Source organism: Chlamydomonas reinhardtii, chromosome 6 (genome assembly GCF_000002595.2).
Source record: "Chlamydomonas reinhardtii strain CC-503 cw92 mt+ chromosome 6, whole genome shotgun sequence".
Taxonomy (NCBI): domain Eukaryota; kingdom Viridiplantae; phylum Chlorophyta; class Chlorophyceae; order Chlamydomonadales; family Chlamydomonadaceae; genus Chlamydomonas; species Chlamydomonas reinhardtii.
In genome coordinates this window covers 2235149-2252765 of record NC_057009.1, presented here as the reverse complement: position 1 = coordinate 2252765, position 17617 = coordinate 2235149, and the positions used below count along the sequence as shown (strand labels likewise).

At 64.9% G+C, this 17617-nt stretch overlaps 2 protein-coding genes across 2 annotated transcripts; both read right to left on the bottom strand.

Annotated features, from left to right (window-relative positions):
* Positions 1-102: 102 nt before the first annotated feature.
* Positions 103-8534, bottom strand: CHLRE_06g266416v5 (uncharacterized protein). The gene is made up of 17 exons (XM_043062869.1): positions 8414-8534; positions 8045-8273; positions 7017-7084; positions 6553-6748; positions 6104-6266; positions 5568-5794; positions 5071-5237; positions 4702-4790; positions 4297-4501; positions 3913-4014; positions 3283-3644; positions 2848-2989; positions 2508-2611; positions 2191-2380; positions 1793-1912; positions 1476-1556; positions 103-1160 (listed from the first exon to the last, which is right to left on the bottom strand). The coding sequence occupies exons 1-17, from the start codon at positions 8432-8434 to the stop codon at positions 771-773; spliced, it is 2856 nt and encodes a 951-aa protein (XP_042923575.1). The 5' UTR covers positions 8435-8534; the 3' UTR covers positions 103-770.
* Positions 8535-10132: 1598 nt separating this feature from the next.
* CHLRE_06g266383v5 (uncharacterized protein) lies at positions 10133-17554 on the bottom strand. Its single transcript, XM_043062868.1, has 16 exons — positions 17218-17554; positions 16679-16915; positions 15601-16074; positions 15179-15365; positions 14885-14937; positions 14173-14599; positions 13539-13981; positions 13026-13274; positions 12709-12863; positions 12346-12460; positions 11997-12065; positions 11112-11849; positions 10869-10952; positions 10493-10604; positions 10230-10258; positions 10133-10171 (listed from the first exon to the last, which is right to left on the bottom strand). The coding sequence occupies exons 1-16, from the start codon at positions 17404-17406 to the stop codon at positions 10157-10159; spliced, it is 3576 nt and encodes a 1191-aa protein (XP_042923574.1). The 5' UTR covers positions 17407-17554; the 3' UTR covers positions 10133-10156.
* Between the last annotated feature and the right edge of the window lie 63 nt (positions 17555-17617).

Sequence of the window (17617 nt, the reverse complement as noted above, 5' to 3'; positions counted from 1 at the left end):
CGAAGCTAGAAGGAGGAGGAAGCTGGCGGCTGCACGACCCCTGGTTTGTGTGGGCGGAATCGCGGAAGCCCACCCCCGCTACCTAGAGGGGAAATACCCCGTGCCTTTTAATGAGCCGTGCAGGCCATCTTCGCTATAAAACACTGAGCGCAAGGGCGGCACCGAATTGGTTCGGTCCATACAAAATTTGGGACCTGATGGGCCCCGCTGCCGTGCATGGCTCCTCCATCCTGCGCAGCCCGCCTGTCCGCGCCTTCATTTTGTTAACTGCTGACACAGTGACACCCCGCAACTGCTCACACAGTGACACCCCGCAGAGGTGTCGCCCTGCCTTCCAGACGCCCAGACACGACCTAGCCAGCTGAAAGCAACAGCTCTATCACATGCTACCTGAGACAGTTACAGTGCTACACACACCAGCCTGATCGGCAGCATGAGAGTAAGAGCACACACCTGCAAGGCCACCAGACGCTCAGCGATCACAAACAGCCCAGGAAAGCCTCCCTTCCTGCCTTCCTGCATCACCCAAACGCGCGATTCCTGCAACCGCATACCGGTACTTTGCCTTCTTCCACCGCCGTTGGCGCGGGGGCGGTTCTCGGCAGTCAACTATGTCAGCGAAGTGCTTCCCTTGCCCTGTTACGTCGTTCCATTCTTCCACCACGCACGCAGTCGCTCGGTCCCACACATGTCACACACCGCAGCAGTGTGCCATCCCAGCCAACCTACCACACCCCCACGGCCACACCCCACGGCCACGCGCAGCCCCGCTACGTCAGCTTGGCTGCCAGTGACCTCTGGTCGTCCTCCTCCCGAAGCATCTGACGAACCGCAGCAATCACCGCATCACCCAGCGCGCCGCCACGCCACGCGCCCTCCCCTCCCGCCCCGCCTCCACCCCCGCCCGCGCCCCGGAAACGCTGCTCCAGCAGCTTGTTCAAAGCCCGGCGTAGCTGCTTGACCAGCACCGCCGTCTGTGCCCGGCACGCCACGCGCACGCCTCCTCCTCCTGCTGCTCCCCCGCCCGCCCCCGCCCCCGTGCCGCCGACCACCACTGCGCCCTCGGCGTGGAGCACGGTGAGTGGCTCGGGTCCGAACAGCAGCAGCGACAGCGGCGAGGTGGCGGTCACATCGCGGAGGTACAGGCGCGAGGTCTTCATCTGTAGGGTTCGGTGTGGAGGGCGTGGAGGGTGTGGAGGTGTAGGGCAGGGGAAGGCGGCAGAGGGTTGGTATACGAATTTGCGTGCAAGAGGAGCAGGACGTTCGATGCTGCTAAGGCAAATCCCGAAATTAGCCACGGCAGTTTGGAAGGCTGTATGTTTGAATGAGCGCACAACATGCAGGCATGCACACGCACGTGTAACCTGCTCCACACCTTGTCCAGTCCACCCGACTTAATGTTGCACTTGGGACTGACTTTCACCCCCCCCCCCCATCCCGCCACACCCACCCATCCTGCCGCTCTTCCTCCTCACCTTCTCCAGGTACACTAGGTAGGGCTGCTCCAGCTGCGGCGTGGCCAGGCCGTGAACCACACTGCTGGGGTGCACAAACACCTGCGGAGGGCAGCATGAAGGGGGGTTCGAGGGTGGCAGAACATTGGAGTCTGCAGGGCAGGTAGCGGGATAGCGGACACAAAACAGCTACTGCTTTACTGCTCGTTCAAGAACAAGCACCATGCGGTGGCAGGCTGGCAGCACTTTGGGCTCTTGTACGAGTGCGAGCATGGAGCATGCACCTAAAGCGGGCAGCCCCGAGAGACTGAACCTAAAAGTGTGGTGACTGCGCGCACCTCCTCGCCGGCGCCCGCGCCCGGCGCCGCGTCCGCCCAGCGCGGCGGCCCTGTGGGGCTGGAGTCCTCACACATTACCGCCACCGCCGGACTCAGCGCTGCCGCCAGCGCCGCCTTCACCTGTTTACCGCATGGTGGGTGTGGGTCTGAGTAGTTATTCCCGACCCTGGAACAAACCGTTGCCAACCCAGGACACATAGAGCACGGAGGAGTGGGTATGGGTGTGTAAGGTCAGCTCTTAATGCCACAGCAAGCACGTGTCCCTGCCCCAAATCCAGACCGCAACCGAAACCGAAACCGCCAATTCCCAACTGCCGCCACAACCAGCAAAATCAAGCACAACTTCGCCGTAGCCAAGCCACCATCGACACAGCCTGCCGACCCAGCTCCCGACTCACAATGACCGGGTCACGTGCGTGTTTGTTCCAGGGCGCCATGGGGTCGTCCAGCCACTGGCCCGCCGCCGCCAGCGCCGCCTTGCCGTGACCGCCGCCGCCGCCGCCGAACTCGTCACCGCCGCCGCCGCCACCCCGAGCCCCGGCCGGCTGCACCAGGCGCGCGTCGGCCAGCATCGCGGCCAGCTGGCACCTGTGCGCCGTGTTGTGTTGTGTTTGTGTTGTGATGTGATGTGTTGTGCTGTGTGCACGCACAGCATAGAAGCCCCACACGCCTTCCAAACCGCCCCTCCCCCAAAGAGGACACGCTCGGCCCCCACCTCATCTCCGCCAGCTGCTCCAGCGTCTGGCCGTGCAGGAAGTGCTTCTTGGCGCAGGCGGCGGCCGCCCGGGCGCTGCCGCCGTACTTGGAGCTGCCGGCGATCTGCGGGGAGCGATGGGTGGAGGTGCATGGAGTGTGTGTGTGTGTGTGTGTGTGTGTTTGCGAGCGCGTGTACTAGGGAGCGCATGCACCAGTTACGCGCGGTTGTGTGGAGGCCACAAAGGCGCGAGAGCCCACCTGACACTAGCCCCTGCCGCCCGCCGCCTGGCCCCTGCCCCCTCCCCCCTTCCCCTGCCCTCCCGCCCGTCCCGGCCCCCCTGCCCCCTCCCCTCTCTCACCCGCCACAGCTCGTAGGCCGCCACCAGCAGCAGGTGGTCGCTCTGCTGCCCCGCCGCAATGCCGCCGCCACCCGGGGCCGCCAGCGCCCGCCGCGCGCGCTCCGCCTCGCCGCGGTCCTCCGTGGGCGTGAGGAAGGGAGACCTGTGCAGCAGGATGTGCGACACGAGCGACAGGGCGGCAGCAGCCGGATGGGCGCCAAGGCAACGGTACTGTAGGGCCAGTGCGACACTTGAGGAGGTGGCGGCCGTGGAGATGGTTGTGGCCCAACGTATATGTTTTCTACACGAGCACACCTCTTCCGGCGCACCCTGCCCGGGGTCTCCATGCCACCGGCCCCACCTCCAGCTCTTCCTCCCTGCCACATCCCACACACTCCCGCCCCTGACCCCTAACCCCTCCCCGCTCGCCCCCTCGCCCCCTGGCCCCCTCCTCACTTGTGGCTCATGGCTGCGGCGATGGTGGCCGCCGGCGCCAGGCAGCCCAGCAGCGCCCCCACCACCAGCAGCTTGCCCAGGCGCGGCGCCACGGGCAGCAGCGCCAGGTGCCGACCCAGGGGGCTCAGGACCTCGCGGCGGGCGGCGGCCAGCGCGGCGGCGGAGGCGATGGAGGCCGAGGTCTGCGGCATGGAGACCTGCCCGGGGGTCTGGGCTTGCGGCTGCAGGGGCTGCTGGGGCTGCTGGGGCTGCTGGGGCTGCTGGGGCTGCTGAGGGAGGTGTGGGGGCTGGCCTGACGGCTGCTGGAGTGTGGAGGTGGAGGTGGACGTGGTGGGTGGTGCGGGCGGCTCCAATGCGCCGACCTGCACATGTCGGGAGCAGCAGCATTTTGGGGGCGAATTAATTAGAAGTAGCTTCGCACACTGTGTGAACGGTTCGCTGGATGCGTTTGGACGTGTAACCCTATCGTCGAGGAGGCGACGTTGCCCGTCTCCTGCCCGAGGACCGCACCTTACTTCCTGTTACTCAAACACACGCACCCACACACAAACGCACCCTCACACCCACATTCCCAGCAGTTGGCTTTAATTTGGGCTGAAATTTACAACCCCTCCCCCCCGCCCCGCCCACCTGCTTGAGCACCTCCAGCGCCGCGGTGACGGCCCGCGGCTGCGGCGGCTCCAGCACCCGCGCCAGGAACTCGGACACCGGGCCCAGGCCCATGAGCAGGATCTGGAGCGGAGGGGTGTGCGAGTGCGTGCGTGCGTGCGCGTGTGGTTGTGGTTGTGGGGAAGCAGGAAAAGGATGTAAGGAACGAAATGTGTCCGGACGAAAATGCAAACACCTCGTGGCTCGTGACGCAGCTCCACCCTACCCTCCGTCCTACCCGCCATCCCACCCTGCCACCCGAATCGCCCGTCCCCATCGCCTCCTCCCCATCGCCCCGCCCCTCTCTGATCCCCGAGTTGCATGGACGGATAAGCCCCCTATCCACCCGCCCACCCACCCGCCCACCTGCAGCACCAGCTCTTCCAGCGGCACGCGGGTGATCTCGGGCGCGCCGTACCGCCGCATGCCGCCGCCCTCGAAGCGCTGCCGGGTGTAGGTGGCGTAGCACACGCCCGGCCGCACGCGGCCCGCCCGGCCGGCGCGCTGCTGCGCTGAGGCGGCGGACACCCAGTCCTCCACCAGCATGGACATAGCGCGGCTGGGGTTGAACCTGGGGGAAGGGAGTGTATGGTATGGTTAGTAATGGAGATGGCGATGGGCAACAGGCGTACAGAGTTTGAATGTGGCATAGGCCGAGAGGCGAGCAGACGGCCACCCGGGGTAAGCTCGGCGGAGCTGCACACCGCACCCGTGTCCAGCGCCCAGCGGCCGCCCCTCCACCCCCAACCCCATCCCCACCCCACCCCGCACCTGCGCTCCTTGTGCCGGCCCGTGTCCACCACCGCCACCACGTCCTCGATGGTCAGAGACGTCTCCGCAATGTTGGTCGCCAGGACCACCTGAGGTTGGTGAGGGGGCGGCGGGCACAGCAGGAGGGGCGTGGGAAGCTTGGAGCAATATGATAGCGTAAAGGAAGCAGGATTTGTGTGGACAGTCTACATGTGCATGTGCATGCGCATATACATGTACATGCGCACGTGCATGTGTCGACGCCTGCCGCATCCGGAATCCGACTGCCTTCCTCAAACTGCCTATTGCCGCCCGCCACCCCGCGTTCCACGCCGGCTGCGCCCTTCCAGCCCGACCCTGCCATCTGCACCACCTTCACCACCACCTCACCTTGCGCAGCCCTGCCGGCGGCGGCCGCAGCGCCGCGCGCTGCCCCGCCGGCGGCACCGCACTGTGCAGCGGCAGCACCACACAGCGCGCGCCGCCCGCCGGGCCCTTGTTGGAGAAGGCGCGCTGCGCTGTGAGCCGGTCGTACAGCATGTTGATCTCACCGATGCCTGTGTGGAGAGGAGGCAGCAAGGCACATTGCGGTCACAAGGCAGACCGGCGATAGGCACGTGCGACAGTCGGTGCTGTTTTACACACAGTGACTTGTTGTGCGTGCTGCTCCGCTGAGCGATGCACACACACGCACACGCACTCACACGCACACATACGCGGACCATGCACGCACACACACACACACACACACACACGTCTGGACGGACTGCAGTTGCGTTTTGAACACGCACACATACGCGGGCCACGCACGCACGCCCAACACACACACACACACGCCCCTCCCCCCCCCACACACATACATATACACACACGCCCCACACACGCACCCGGCAGGAACACCAGCACCGCGCCCGGCTCGGACGTGGCGTCGATGTGCCCCAGCAGCGCCTCCAGTAGGTCGTAGTCGATGCGGTGCTCGTCCAGGCGCGCCAGGTTGCGCCGCACGAACACGGGCACGTCGGTGCTGTAGGCCTCGGGGTCGTAGTCCGGGTTGAGGGGCGCGGCCAGCGACTCATCGTCGCCGAAGCCGCGAGACACCAGGTCGCGGGCCGCCCTGGACGGCGGGATGGAAAGTGGGTGGATAGGTATGGGCGGGTGGTTTGGTGTAGGTGGCTTTGCCAGTGCTCCGGCTGGTGCGAGGAAATGGACAGGCAGGACTTCTTGTTGGTCTCACAGTGGCCTTTGGGCGTCAGCAGCAGGCAGGATTTGGGGCCACAAAGGTCGGTCAAGCTCGTCAGGCACCGGCAACAACCCACGCAATTCTCGTAAATAGACAACAACCCCGGGAACAAAGACCGCATGCGCGTACGCTATCCTGAGGACACCAAACACGCATCCACCTGCGCACAGCCCGCCGCCACACCTGCTGCCGCCCACAGCGGACTGCGTGTACTGGTGCGCGGTGGTGGGGCCGCGCCGCCGCAGCGCCGCCGGGGCGTCGCTGGCCAGTCGGTAGCCGGTCATGCCGTACACGTCCTCCAGGAACATGCGGGTGACGGGGAAAGTGCGGCCCGCGGCGTGGAGCACTGCGGGCGTGTGTTGGGTGTGGGGTCGCGGTGTTGCGGCAGGAGAGGTAAAGGTGGGCAGAGCGGAGGGTTGGGTGCCCGGGCCCAACAAATGGAGGGGCACGACAAGGCTAGGTTGAAGGATGAGTGGCGGTGTTAGCTCGCGTGAGGGCCAGGCACCGTTGTGGAGTTGGCGTCAGTACCGCATTGTTTGCTCCCTGCTGCCCAAACGTAGCATGACAAGAGCGCCCAGGTGCGCTCCTGTGTCCGTTCGCGAACTGAACCGTTCCAAGTAGATACCACTCACCCGGGCAGCCGCCGAAGTAGCCCGCAAACAGCTTGGCGTCTAGGGTCGCGCTCATCAGCACCACCTTGAGCTGAGGAGGCGGGGGGCCGCCGCCGCCGCCCGCCGCCGCCAGCGCTTCGCGCTCCGCCCTCCGCGCCGCAAGCAGGTCCCGCAGCAGCGCGATGAGGAAGTCGGACTGCAGCGAGCGCTCGTGAACCTGCGGGGTTGCAAGGATGGTTGGAAAAGCGGTACAGGATGCACTGAAGACCGCAGCCGAAGTCGTTACTAAATGAGCGGGGCATGGAAGAGGGGTTGGGGTTGCGTGCCCGAGTGGGTCGAACAAGGAGTCGGGGGGAGTGTGTTGGGCACACTGCGTACGATTCTGGATTGGGAGAAGAGCGGCGACTACTCAAGCAAAGGTACTAACAACAGCATGTGCATGCGACCAAACTCGGACGTGAGCACGTGTGCATGCAACAGCCCACCTCGTCCACCACCACGTGTGTGACGCCGCGCAGGCTGGGGTCGCCTGCCAGCCGCCGCAACAAAATACCTGCGGCAGGAGGGATATGTGGGTGTATGCGTGTGTTGAAAAGAAAACAACAAAACGAAGCCCGCCCAGACGGCGCGACGGAGTTACTTACGGATACCTACCGATACCGAGCGTCTTGTAGCCGCGTCGACCCCGGTAGTCATACGTACCCGCAAAAAGCCTGGAACCCCCCCTCGGGCGATCGACGAACGACCTGACCCCGAGTGGCACCCATATGCATTGTATGCGCCGCGCCCTGGGCGCGCTACAACCTTGACCCAGCACGCCTAATGCCCTGATTCCCGCCCGCTGGTCGTAGTCGAGCTCACCTACGGGTGATAGAGGAATTGCAGGCACAGGGGCGGCAGCGAGCAAGTGTCACGAGCAGGGAAAATGGCGACAGCGATGTTAAGGGCGGCGTGCAGCAAGCAAGCTAGGACACGCATCCCAGTCCCGGCCCGCTAATGATTGCTGGAAAAGAGAGCGAGGCTGTGGACGTCGAGAAACTTATAAGGAGTCATCGGCTGCATGGGGTCATGCTGGCGGGCGTCGGTTGCGGAGCACTAGAAAGCAGCGAACCCCCGGAACTGCTGGACGTGGGCTAGTGTGTGAGAGTGTGTGGCGCCGTGGGCTGGCGGGAGCTGGCCTCCCGCTCCCCACTCCACGGCGGCACCGAGGCTAGGCATGCTCGCGGCCGCAGTGGCCGCGTCGGCTGTCCGAAACCAGCCCCCCGGGGGACATCCATGCGTGTGTGTGTGTGTGTGTGTGTGTGTGTGTGTGTGTGTGTGTGTGTGTGTGTGTGTGTGTGTGTGTGTGTGTATGCAAGATCAGCTTGCAAGATCAGCTCAAGGGGAGTGCGTGTGAGCACGTGTGTGCCATCACAATCACATCCCAAACGCCTGACTCCACTCTCCCCAACCCCTCCACGGCTCCATCCGGCATCCCCCGACAGCCCCCTCCAAAACCCCCACGCGCACACACCTGTCGTGCAGAACGTGAGCCGCGTGTGCCGCGTCACCGCCGCACCCAGTCGTACATGGTAGCCGGTGGTGGAGGCGGGCCCGGGGCTGCCGGGGGCGGGCTCGCCGCGCTCGTCCGCCACGCGCTCTGCCACGCTAATGGCCGCGATGCGGCGGGGCTGCGTGACGACCACGTGCGTGGACGCGCCCGCGCCCGAGGCAATGGCGTCCTCAAGCAGGTACTGGGGGACCTGGGTTTGGGAGGGGGAATGTGTTGGGGATGTGGGGAGAAGGGTGCGTGGAGGTGGCATGAATGGCGATGAGGGGCGGACAAGTGGGGAGGTAGGGACGGGACGGGGCGGGGGTGTGGAGTTCGCGTAGATCAGGACACGGCTTCCTTGTGGGCCGACATGAGCGATGTGGAGTCCTGGAGGAGTGAGAATGTTGGCCGTGGTCCGCGGAGGCCGGTGGGTGGAGGACACCGAAGCGGCCACGGGGGTACGGCGTGCCGGGCATTGCGACGGGAGGAGAGGACACCAGGCCGGGGCCTCCGAATCTGGGTTTTCATTTTCGTCTGCGCAGTCCTTGCATTTAACCTCTTGCACATGTAAACCTAACAACTGTTGCACTGCTCAAGCAAATGAGTGGAGGAAAGGAGGACGGGCGTCTCTCGGACCAGCAGCTGCGGGAGCTCGGCGTTGTTTTCTTCAGTCCGCCAGTACAGCCAGTTCGGAAGACAGTGGTCATTGATGGCAGGAAGTGCCGGGTAAGCAGAACAGCACATACTGGTTGCAGCGCGCAAAATGCTGAACGGCTATTTCGGCAGGTATTTCGGTCAGAGGCCGAGCGGACAAAACATATTGCGGCATGCCGAGTGCAAGTCACAAGCAACTGCATACACGGGGCTAGGTAAGACAGAGGAAGGAACTGCAAAGTGCAGGCATTGCGTGCTTTCGATTGAACGTTATGCGACTCACGCGTGCGTGCAGGGGACCGTGCGTCATTAAGGCTATGGACGCCTGCCGGGGACCCAGCTGGCAGAGGTTCCTACCGTTCTGGCCAGGTTGGTGTTGGGCGCCAACGTGTGCGCCCCGTTGTCAGCCCTGGTGTGCCGCGGGTTCTGGCCCCGTGCCCATGCGATCCCGATCCACCACGGTGCCGCGTGCTTGTATGCGCAGGGAGAAAGGACCCACGAGCCGTTGAGGAGTGCGAGGCTGAAGCTATGGAGGTGCGTTAGCCGTGGCCGTCGGCCGTGGGCGTGAAGCTTTTGCCCGCCGTAGTCCCAACGCTGTGCTTGCCTATGCGCAAACTCCCGGCCGATCCCTCCCCTCACACACTCACGGGACACAGGCATGCGTAGCATCAGCGGAGCAGGACTGTGGGCGCTATGCGACCCAGCTTTGCGAAAACTCGCACCCCTCCCGCTTGTGGATAGACTGAAGGGCGCCGGCATGTGGTTGTCGATGTGCGAGCAAGACAGGTAGTGTGGCGTTGCGCGTGGCCTATGATAATGCCCCATAGGTGAGGCCCGGTTGTCATTGACATCCTCTCTCCAGTAATAAAGGGCTTTGGGTGTATGGTGATGTGGTGAAACCTGCCTGTGAAGGTGTTCACAGGAACCGGAGGGACTGAAATTTTTGCTGTCCTCATTGCTTTCCTGGCGTTCGTCCTAACTTGACGCACCGCGGAAGTTCGCTTATCGTGTCGAAGTACTAGGAGTGTGCTGAGCGTGGTTGAGGGCGTGAGCAAGTGTGCACCGAGTGAAGTCGTTCTGCTATGTGTGATGGCCGTTTTGTAGTGGGGTGGCGTCAGTGCTTGAAGTGCACGGGTATGTGTGTACGGTATGTGTTTGCGGACGGCTGTAGCATTATGACTTGATCGGTGGGGATATCACTGAATGCCACGAAGATTGCAGTATTAAAACCGACGTAGTATGAGAGTGAATGCTCGGTCAGGAAGGCTGAGCGTCAGCGTGAGGCGGCTTGCAGCATGGGCTGGTTTGGCCCTCCCTTATTGCATTCCATTGAATGCCGTCAGGACTCGCCCAGTGCGATATGGCTATGATGTTAGTCGGTGTGCATCGGGGGCATTGCGCATGCATAGATTATGCACGCTTATTCAGGGCAGGTCAGGTTTACGGAATGGAGACCTTCCTTGCTCAAGAGTACCCTATGTGAGTAAACCCTTTGTCCCAGGCCCTCGCCCACCTGAGTTGTCTTGCCGCAGCCCGTGTCGCCTGTCGGAGAGGCATCACATGCAATGGACGCTGTCGATTCTGGTGCACTCTGATAATACAGTACCCAGCGTCCATTGCCAGGACTAGGCAAGGCCTGGACTCCTTCCAAACAGTCAAAGCCCCAGCACACGAAAAGCGGCACAACAACAGAACATGCACATCAACTACATATCCCTGCAAGTTCTCAAATACACTCGTACACACGCACACAGGTATCCACATCCTGTTACTCACCGCTGACCACCACCACGTCTCCATCCCGCAGTGCCGCCAGCACCTCCCCACGGACCGCCGCAATGGGCAGGCCCGCACGCGCCTCCTGCATGGCCCGGCCGGCAGGGCTGGCCTGCAGGCGCGGCGGCAACAGGCCGGACGTAGGCAGGGAGGAAGGGGCGTCAGCAGGGCCACCGGGCCAGGGTAATGAGGCGGAGGCGCGGGGCATTGCTGCGCGCCTGCGACAGGCGGGGATCCAGGTGTTTCGCCATGCTAACAACGCTCGTGGGATTCGTTGGCAAGCACGCACGTGAAGGTGAACACACATGCATTCCGCCGCACCCATACTCCATCGTCCCGGCTCCGCAGCCCCGCCCCCGCAGCCCCGCATCCGCACCTGCCACCGCTCCATGGCTTTGCGCAGCGCCGCGCTTGTCGCCGCCAGCTCTGCCTCCCGCGCTGCCGTCGCCGCCGCCGCCGCCTTTGGGATCACACGGTTGGGGCATGTGACCCGGAGTGAGGTCAGCGTTGCAAAGAAAGAACGCAAGGATACGGTGCGGTTTAGAACTTGAAGCAACACGTCTGCCCATGCCACAAGGACTGCCACCAAGCGCCGGTGCATTACCCTAGCAGCACCCACCTGCTCCCGCTCTGCCTCCGCCTCCGCGGCCGCGCGCTCCGCCTCCTCCGCAGCCTCCACGGCCGCCGCGGCTTCGTCCTCCACGCCCTGTCCCTGCTGCTGCCGGCCCATTGCGACCATGTCCTCCCACTCCTCCTGCTCCACGGCGTCTCCGTCGTGGTGCGTCATGGGCTCTGCATGCTCCCCGTGCGGGTCCTCCATCTCCCGGTCCTCCTCATCGTCCTCCTGCTCGTTCACATCCCGCCGCCCGCGCGCCTCTGCCTCCGCCACCTCCGCCTCCGCGGCGGCCTCCGGATCCTCCGAGTCCCCGCCGTCCGCTGCAGCTGCCGCCAGCGCGCCTTCTGCTGCTGCTACTGCTGCTACTGCCGGCGGGGACGGCGCACACGGCGCTGGTGCGGCATCTGCCGGCGCGGCAGCCGAGGCAGCGACATCCACTGGCGCCGCCACTGCCGCGGCGGCGGCCTCGGAAGCTGCGGCCCTCTGCGCCGCCGCCACGCCGACAAAGACGGGCGCCGCGGGCGCAGCCCACACCGGCGGAGCGGACGGCGGCACCGCCGGCTGCGACAGCAGCTCCCGCAGCACGGACAGCTTCTCGTCCTCTGCGGCCTTGGCGGCGGCGGCAGCGGAGCCGGCCGCGGCCGCAGCCGCGCCGGCGGCGCCCGCTGCCGCTGCCAACGCCGCCGCGCCGTCGTTTGCCTCCCAGTCCAACCACAGCTGCCGCCACTCGGGCGCCATAGCCTGGGGTGCAGTGCAACCGAATGGACAGTGACACAGGGGCATTAATTCAACATGGGGACGCACGCCGTGATCCCAATCTACTGCATCTTCTTCCCGTCTTGGAATTGAAATTGATCACGCACGCCAGCCGCACGTGTCGGTGCCCACCTGGAAAGTGGACTGCTGCAGCTGCAGCGGGGGCGCCACCTCGTACAGCGCTCGTGCTGCGGCCGCGTCCTGTAGACAGGCGGAGGACGAGACGGGGAAGGACATGGTGTCACCGTTTGCGGCATCAGCGCAAAGCCGAACCGCTAGAAACACCCATGCACCACAGTCATGCACAACTGGCCAATTGCCAACGGTCAAGGGACCGGGCCAATAGTCGATCCCACCGGTCAAGTGGCGTTCGCAACTCGCGCTCGGCATCCGACATGTCACCCAGCACCCAGCATGCCACGAATACGAAAGGAAAGGCCAAGAGCGTGGCCGGGTTGCACAAGCTCCAAGCCATACACACCTGCGCAGCCGGCGGCTCGGGCCAGGAGCGGTGCAACGGCGGCCCCTCGGGCTGCTCCAGGGAGGGTATGGAATACACACGCACGCCGTACAGGTTGCGCTTCTTGGCAACACCCCTGCAGCGGGAGCACGTCACCCCAGTGAGTACTGAAGCCACCTACCGTATGCGATGCAATGACTGCTTGCACAGCGTCCACCCTCTCCCCGTGTGGCATTCTAGTACACAGACACACCCACGCACACACCACCAGTACCCACACACACACACACACACACACACACACGCACACACGCACGCACATGCACACACACACACACACACACACACACACACGCACACACTTGCGCACACGCACACGCCTACCTGGCCGGCCCCAGGTCCAGCACCACGTTGTAGCGGAAGCCGCCGCCGCCGCCCTCCGCCGCCGCCGCCGCCGCCAGCCGTTCGTACCGCGGCTGCGACCAGGCCATTTTCATGCACAGCTGGGACAGCAGCGCGCGGGGCGTCTTGGGCGGCTCCTGGGGATCACGGATTTTCGGTTTAACGGATTGCGTAACCGGCATCAGAGGGCACATCGTGATAGGGGGAGGGAGACGGAGCGTAATACTGCCCAGAACTTGAAAAACGTTCTAAACCGACAACAGCATTACTGATCAAGTGCGAGTTACACGTGCGCTCACCGGTGCAGGCGCCGCCGCGGGCTTGCCGCCCGCCGCCTTCTTGCCCCCGGCCGCCTTCTTGCCGCCCGCGCCTGCCTCCGCCGCCGCGGCGGCCGCGCGCAGCAGTGCCGAGGGCGCCGGCGCGGCGGCGGCCTCAGCGCCGTCAGCGGCGTTGAGGTCCTCGTCGAACAGCCCGGGCAGCAGGAAAGGCTCGTCATCATCCTTGGGCTTGGGCTTGGAGGCGGCCGCGGCGGCGGCCTCCGACACACCCTGCAGCAGGCGGGCGGCAACGCAGTGAAAGCTGCGAATCCAAGCTGCTGTTGACCGTGGGGCCATGTTTATCCACGTGACGTATACCACCAGTTTGGTAGTTTAGCGCTGGATAACCGGCCAAGAAGTGCGGCCGTGCACCGGCCGGTTTACGTCCTGGACCTACCCCGTACCCGGCTTCCTCTGCACAACACAATGCGCTGGGCAGCCGCCCTTGCCTCCAGCAGCACCGCCGCCCCCCTGGCCCCTCCCTGTCCATCTCACCGGCGCTGAGGTGGCGTTGTCGGGGAACACATCGAACGCGGGCGCGCCCTCTGCGTCGTCCTCCCCGTCGCCCCGCCGGCCGCCTCGCTCCCGCGGCTCCGCCTCTGACCCCAGCTCCATGTGGTCACCCCCATCCCCGCCTGCCTCCACGCCTGCCCGGCCCCGCGCCCTCCCTTGCTGCGGAGCGTCGCTCTCCGACGTCTCCATCTCAGCCGCCCCATCCTCCTCTTGCTCCGCGCCGCTGCTGCCGCCTGCCTCCGCCCCTGCTGCCTCCAGTTGCTGCTCTGGCTGCTGTGCCGGCGCTGCCTCCGGCTCCTCCTGCTCAGCTTCGTGCTCCTCCCAGCTCTCCGGAATCTCCTCCGGCTCCGGCTTGGGCGGCGGCCGGCGGTGTGGCGGCGGCGGCGCGTTGGCGGCGGCGGCAGAGGCCGCACCGGGAGCGGGGGCTGCAAGGTTCAAGGAATCAAGGCAATTGGTACCGTTGCAATAGTGGGCAGCTTGTTACCTTACTAGTACGGCAACAGGAGAGGCAGCATTTCCAGTGCAGGTGCTCGCCCATCCCAATCCCGCTCCACAGGACAAAGCGGGCGCCACTGCCGCCGCCCCAACCACCCGCTACCCGGACCGCCCGCCACACCTGCGGCCTCCTCCTCGTCGCCGTCGTCCTCCTCGTCCTCCTCCGACGACGCCTCCTGCTGCTTCTGACGATGCTTCTCACGCTTTTCCTCTCTCCGCTTCTCCTTCTTACTCTTCTCCTTATCGCCCTTGTCGCCCTTGTCCTTGTCCTTCTTCTTGTCCTTCTTCTCCTTGTCCTTGCCCTTCTCCTTGTCCCTGCTCTTCTCTTTTTCCTTGTCCTTATCCTTGTGCTTGTTTTTATCCTTGTCCTTACCGGGCTCCGCAGCCGCAGAGGCTGCAGCGGCCTTGCCTGCCGCAGCCTTGCCTGCTGCCGCCTTGCCGGCAGCCGGCGTGGCGGCGGCAGCAGCAGCAGTGGCCGCCGGCAGCACTGGAGCTCCTGACAGGATCGCTTCGAGCTGCTGCTCCGTGACCTTCATAGACGCCATCTCCTGTGAAATGCCCATGACGTGAGCGCGATGCACTTGTCAGCCGTGCATTTGCGCTGTGCAGGTGCGGTGCTGGTGAGGTTGTGGGGTGCAGTTGGGCAGCGGTGGCGAGGCGGCAATGGAGGCAAGGAGTGATTGACGGTGCCGCCGCAACAATAGGTTCCGTGGGCATGTGGGCTGGCGAGGCACTGAACAGTTGATTCTGTGTCGCCTAGACGCCGAGTAACAGGTAAGTGCATCCCGCACTGGCCTGCGCCTCCCGGCCCCACCCGCCTCAGCCACACGCACCTGCTTCAGGTCTCGCAGCATCAGCCCGGCATCCTTCTGACGCGCCTTGTCGCCTGCGTCTCAGCACGACCACAGTACACATGACCGGCGTCTGAGTATGGAGATCAAGATCTCGAACAGCAGCAACGCAGCCGCATGGCTGACCGCTGCCTGCAGGCTGTTTGGAATGCCCGTTCCCGATCTATACACATACACACATACTTCCCCTTCCCCATGCTCAATTCCATCCCATAACAACGTAACCCCATCCCATCTCCAAGCTAGCTCGTCCCCCCACCCCTTCGCGAGCCTCACCCGCGGACTTGGCCCTGGCCGCCACCTCCTTGGTCTTGGCCCACTCCTCCGCCAGCGCCTGCCGCGCCTGGTCCGGGGGCAGCCGCTGCCGCCCGCGCTCCGCCCGCCGCCGCGCCACCTCGCGCGGGTCACCCCACAGCTCCCACTCAAAGTCCGCCAGCGAGGAGGCGGAGGAGCCGGGCTTGGCCTGTGGGAGGCAGGTGTGTGTGTTCAAGGGAGACGCGTAGGTGTTCTGCTCTTGCTTGAAGGTTTAGGGGCGTCCTAAACCGTTACGTGCGCTGCGCCGCGGTTGTGTCCCATGAACCGTCCCAGCTGCCGCCACCGATGCGCACTGCCAATTTTTACGACCCAGATAACACACTTCATGTGCCACGAAAACGCCCCATCACCCCACCCACTCAAGCATCCCGCCCCACCCCCACCTGGCCGCCATCCTCCTCCTCGCCGCCGCTGCTGGCCTGGTCGTCCATGTACCTCAGAATCCACTCCTTCATGGCCGCGCCGCCAGCGCCCGCCGCCACCCCGCCGCCGCCGCCACCACCGCCACCAGCTGCCCCGGCCTGGCCCGCGCCCGCCTCCTCCGCCTCCGTCTCCTCCTCCCCATCGGCCTCCTCGCCGCCGCCGCCCTCGTCATCCGAGTCCGCATCCCACGGCCGGTCTGCCTTGCCCTCCGCCCCCGGCTGCGTCCCACCGGCAGTAGCAGCGCCCGCGCCCGCGCCAGCTGCTGCTGCTGCTGCTGCTGCTGCGGATCCGGCTGTAGCAACGGACAGGATGCGCACAGGTGCGGCGCCGGCGGCGCCGGCCGCGCCCAGGCTTTTGAAGCGGCTGGGCAGCTCGGTGGCGGGCAGGTGCAGGCACAGCCAGTCCAGGGCCGCCTCCAGGGAGGGGTGCGACGTCTGCGGGCAGGAACAGAGGATGTGTGTGTGTGTGTGTGTGTGTGTGTGTGTGTGTGTGTGTGCGCGCGCGCAGCACGCGCGGCACCTGTAGGTGCTGGGTTGGGGAGGGCGGGTCGCTTCGGACTTTCCTGACAGACGCCGCACAGCGACTGCCCTTGCGCTGGGCCCGTACACGGTCCCAACCGCACACACGCGCACAGGCGCTGCCGCACCTCCACCGACATATACTGCCTCCCCACACCTCCCCACAACTCCCCACACCACCCCACAGTAGGCCGCCATGCCATACCTCGCCCTCCTGCCCTCCTTCCACCCGCAGGGTAGGTGAGTGGCAAGTGGACCGGTATACGTACTACTGGCGAAGGCGTGGCGTGGTGTGATGTGTGCCACGCAGCCGCCCGTAATCATAGGCACATTCCCAGCACAGCTCCCGCCACGCTCACGGCCACCCCCATCCTCCTTCCCGTCATCCTCTCCCTCCTTCCCTCCGTCATCCTCTCCCTGCTTCCCGCCTTTATCTGTCCCTCCTTCCCTCCGTCCTTCCCTCCCTCCTTCCCTCCCTCCTTCCCTGCCTCCCTCCCTCCCTCCCTCCCGCCCCGCTCACCCGCGGCAGCTCCATGAACACGCGCTTCACGTGCTCCGGCCCAAAGCCGGCGGCCGCCAGCGCGTCCCACAACCCCGAGAAGGCCGCGAGCACACGCCCGTCCACCGCCACCGCCTGAGGCGGCTGCTGCTGCTGCTGCTGCTGCTGGTGGGCGTTGTGCGGTTCGTGGCTGCGGTGTTGGTGTTGGTGTTGGGAGTGGTGCGCCTGCTGTGCCGCTAGCTCCTGACGGTGGAGCTCCTGTGTGTGTGTGTGTGTGTGTGTGTGTGTGTGTGTGTGTGTGTGTGAGAGCAAAAGGAAAATCAACAACAAAGACTGTGTGTATGTGTGTGTGTGTGTGTGTGCGTGTGAAGTAGAAGCAAGGCGGGCGGCAAGCCGGCAAGGCAACATGCATCAACACATGCGTGAGCGGATTGCACCGATGCCGCGCGCCGGAGGCTGATTTGCATGCAGATGCAAGCGTTGCGCCACCGCCTCAAGCTGCGAGATCGACTGGAGTTGCGGTAAAAGGGGGAGGAGGCCCGCACGGGGCTTGGACTCACCCGCAGCAGGGTGCGTACTTGCGCCTCCACGCCCCCTGAGAGCGAGCCCACGGCCTTTCGCTGCAACACCGCGGTGGCCATGGCGCCTCCCTCCACCACGGCCCCAATGCCCGCAGCCTTGGAGCCTTTCTTGCCGTCATTCGCGCCGCTCCGGCTGCCCTTTGTCGCCTTGAGAACCTTGGGCGCCATTCGGCAGGCGGCACTAAGTCACCGCCTAATAGGCGGGGTAGCTTATTTTGTGTCACAAAGGATATGTACAGAGCTTCTGCGCTGATCTGCGGCAAACTAGCGCTGTTCGAGGCCGAGCGCCTCGCCGCGAGCCAAACACAGGGTTATCTAATAAGGATTTGGCGTCTCCTATGAAACTATTACTTGCAGTTTTGCTCCATTTGTTCGGTGC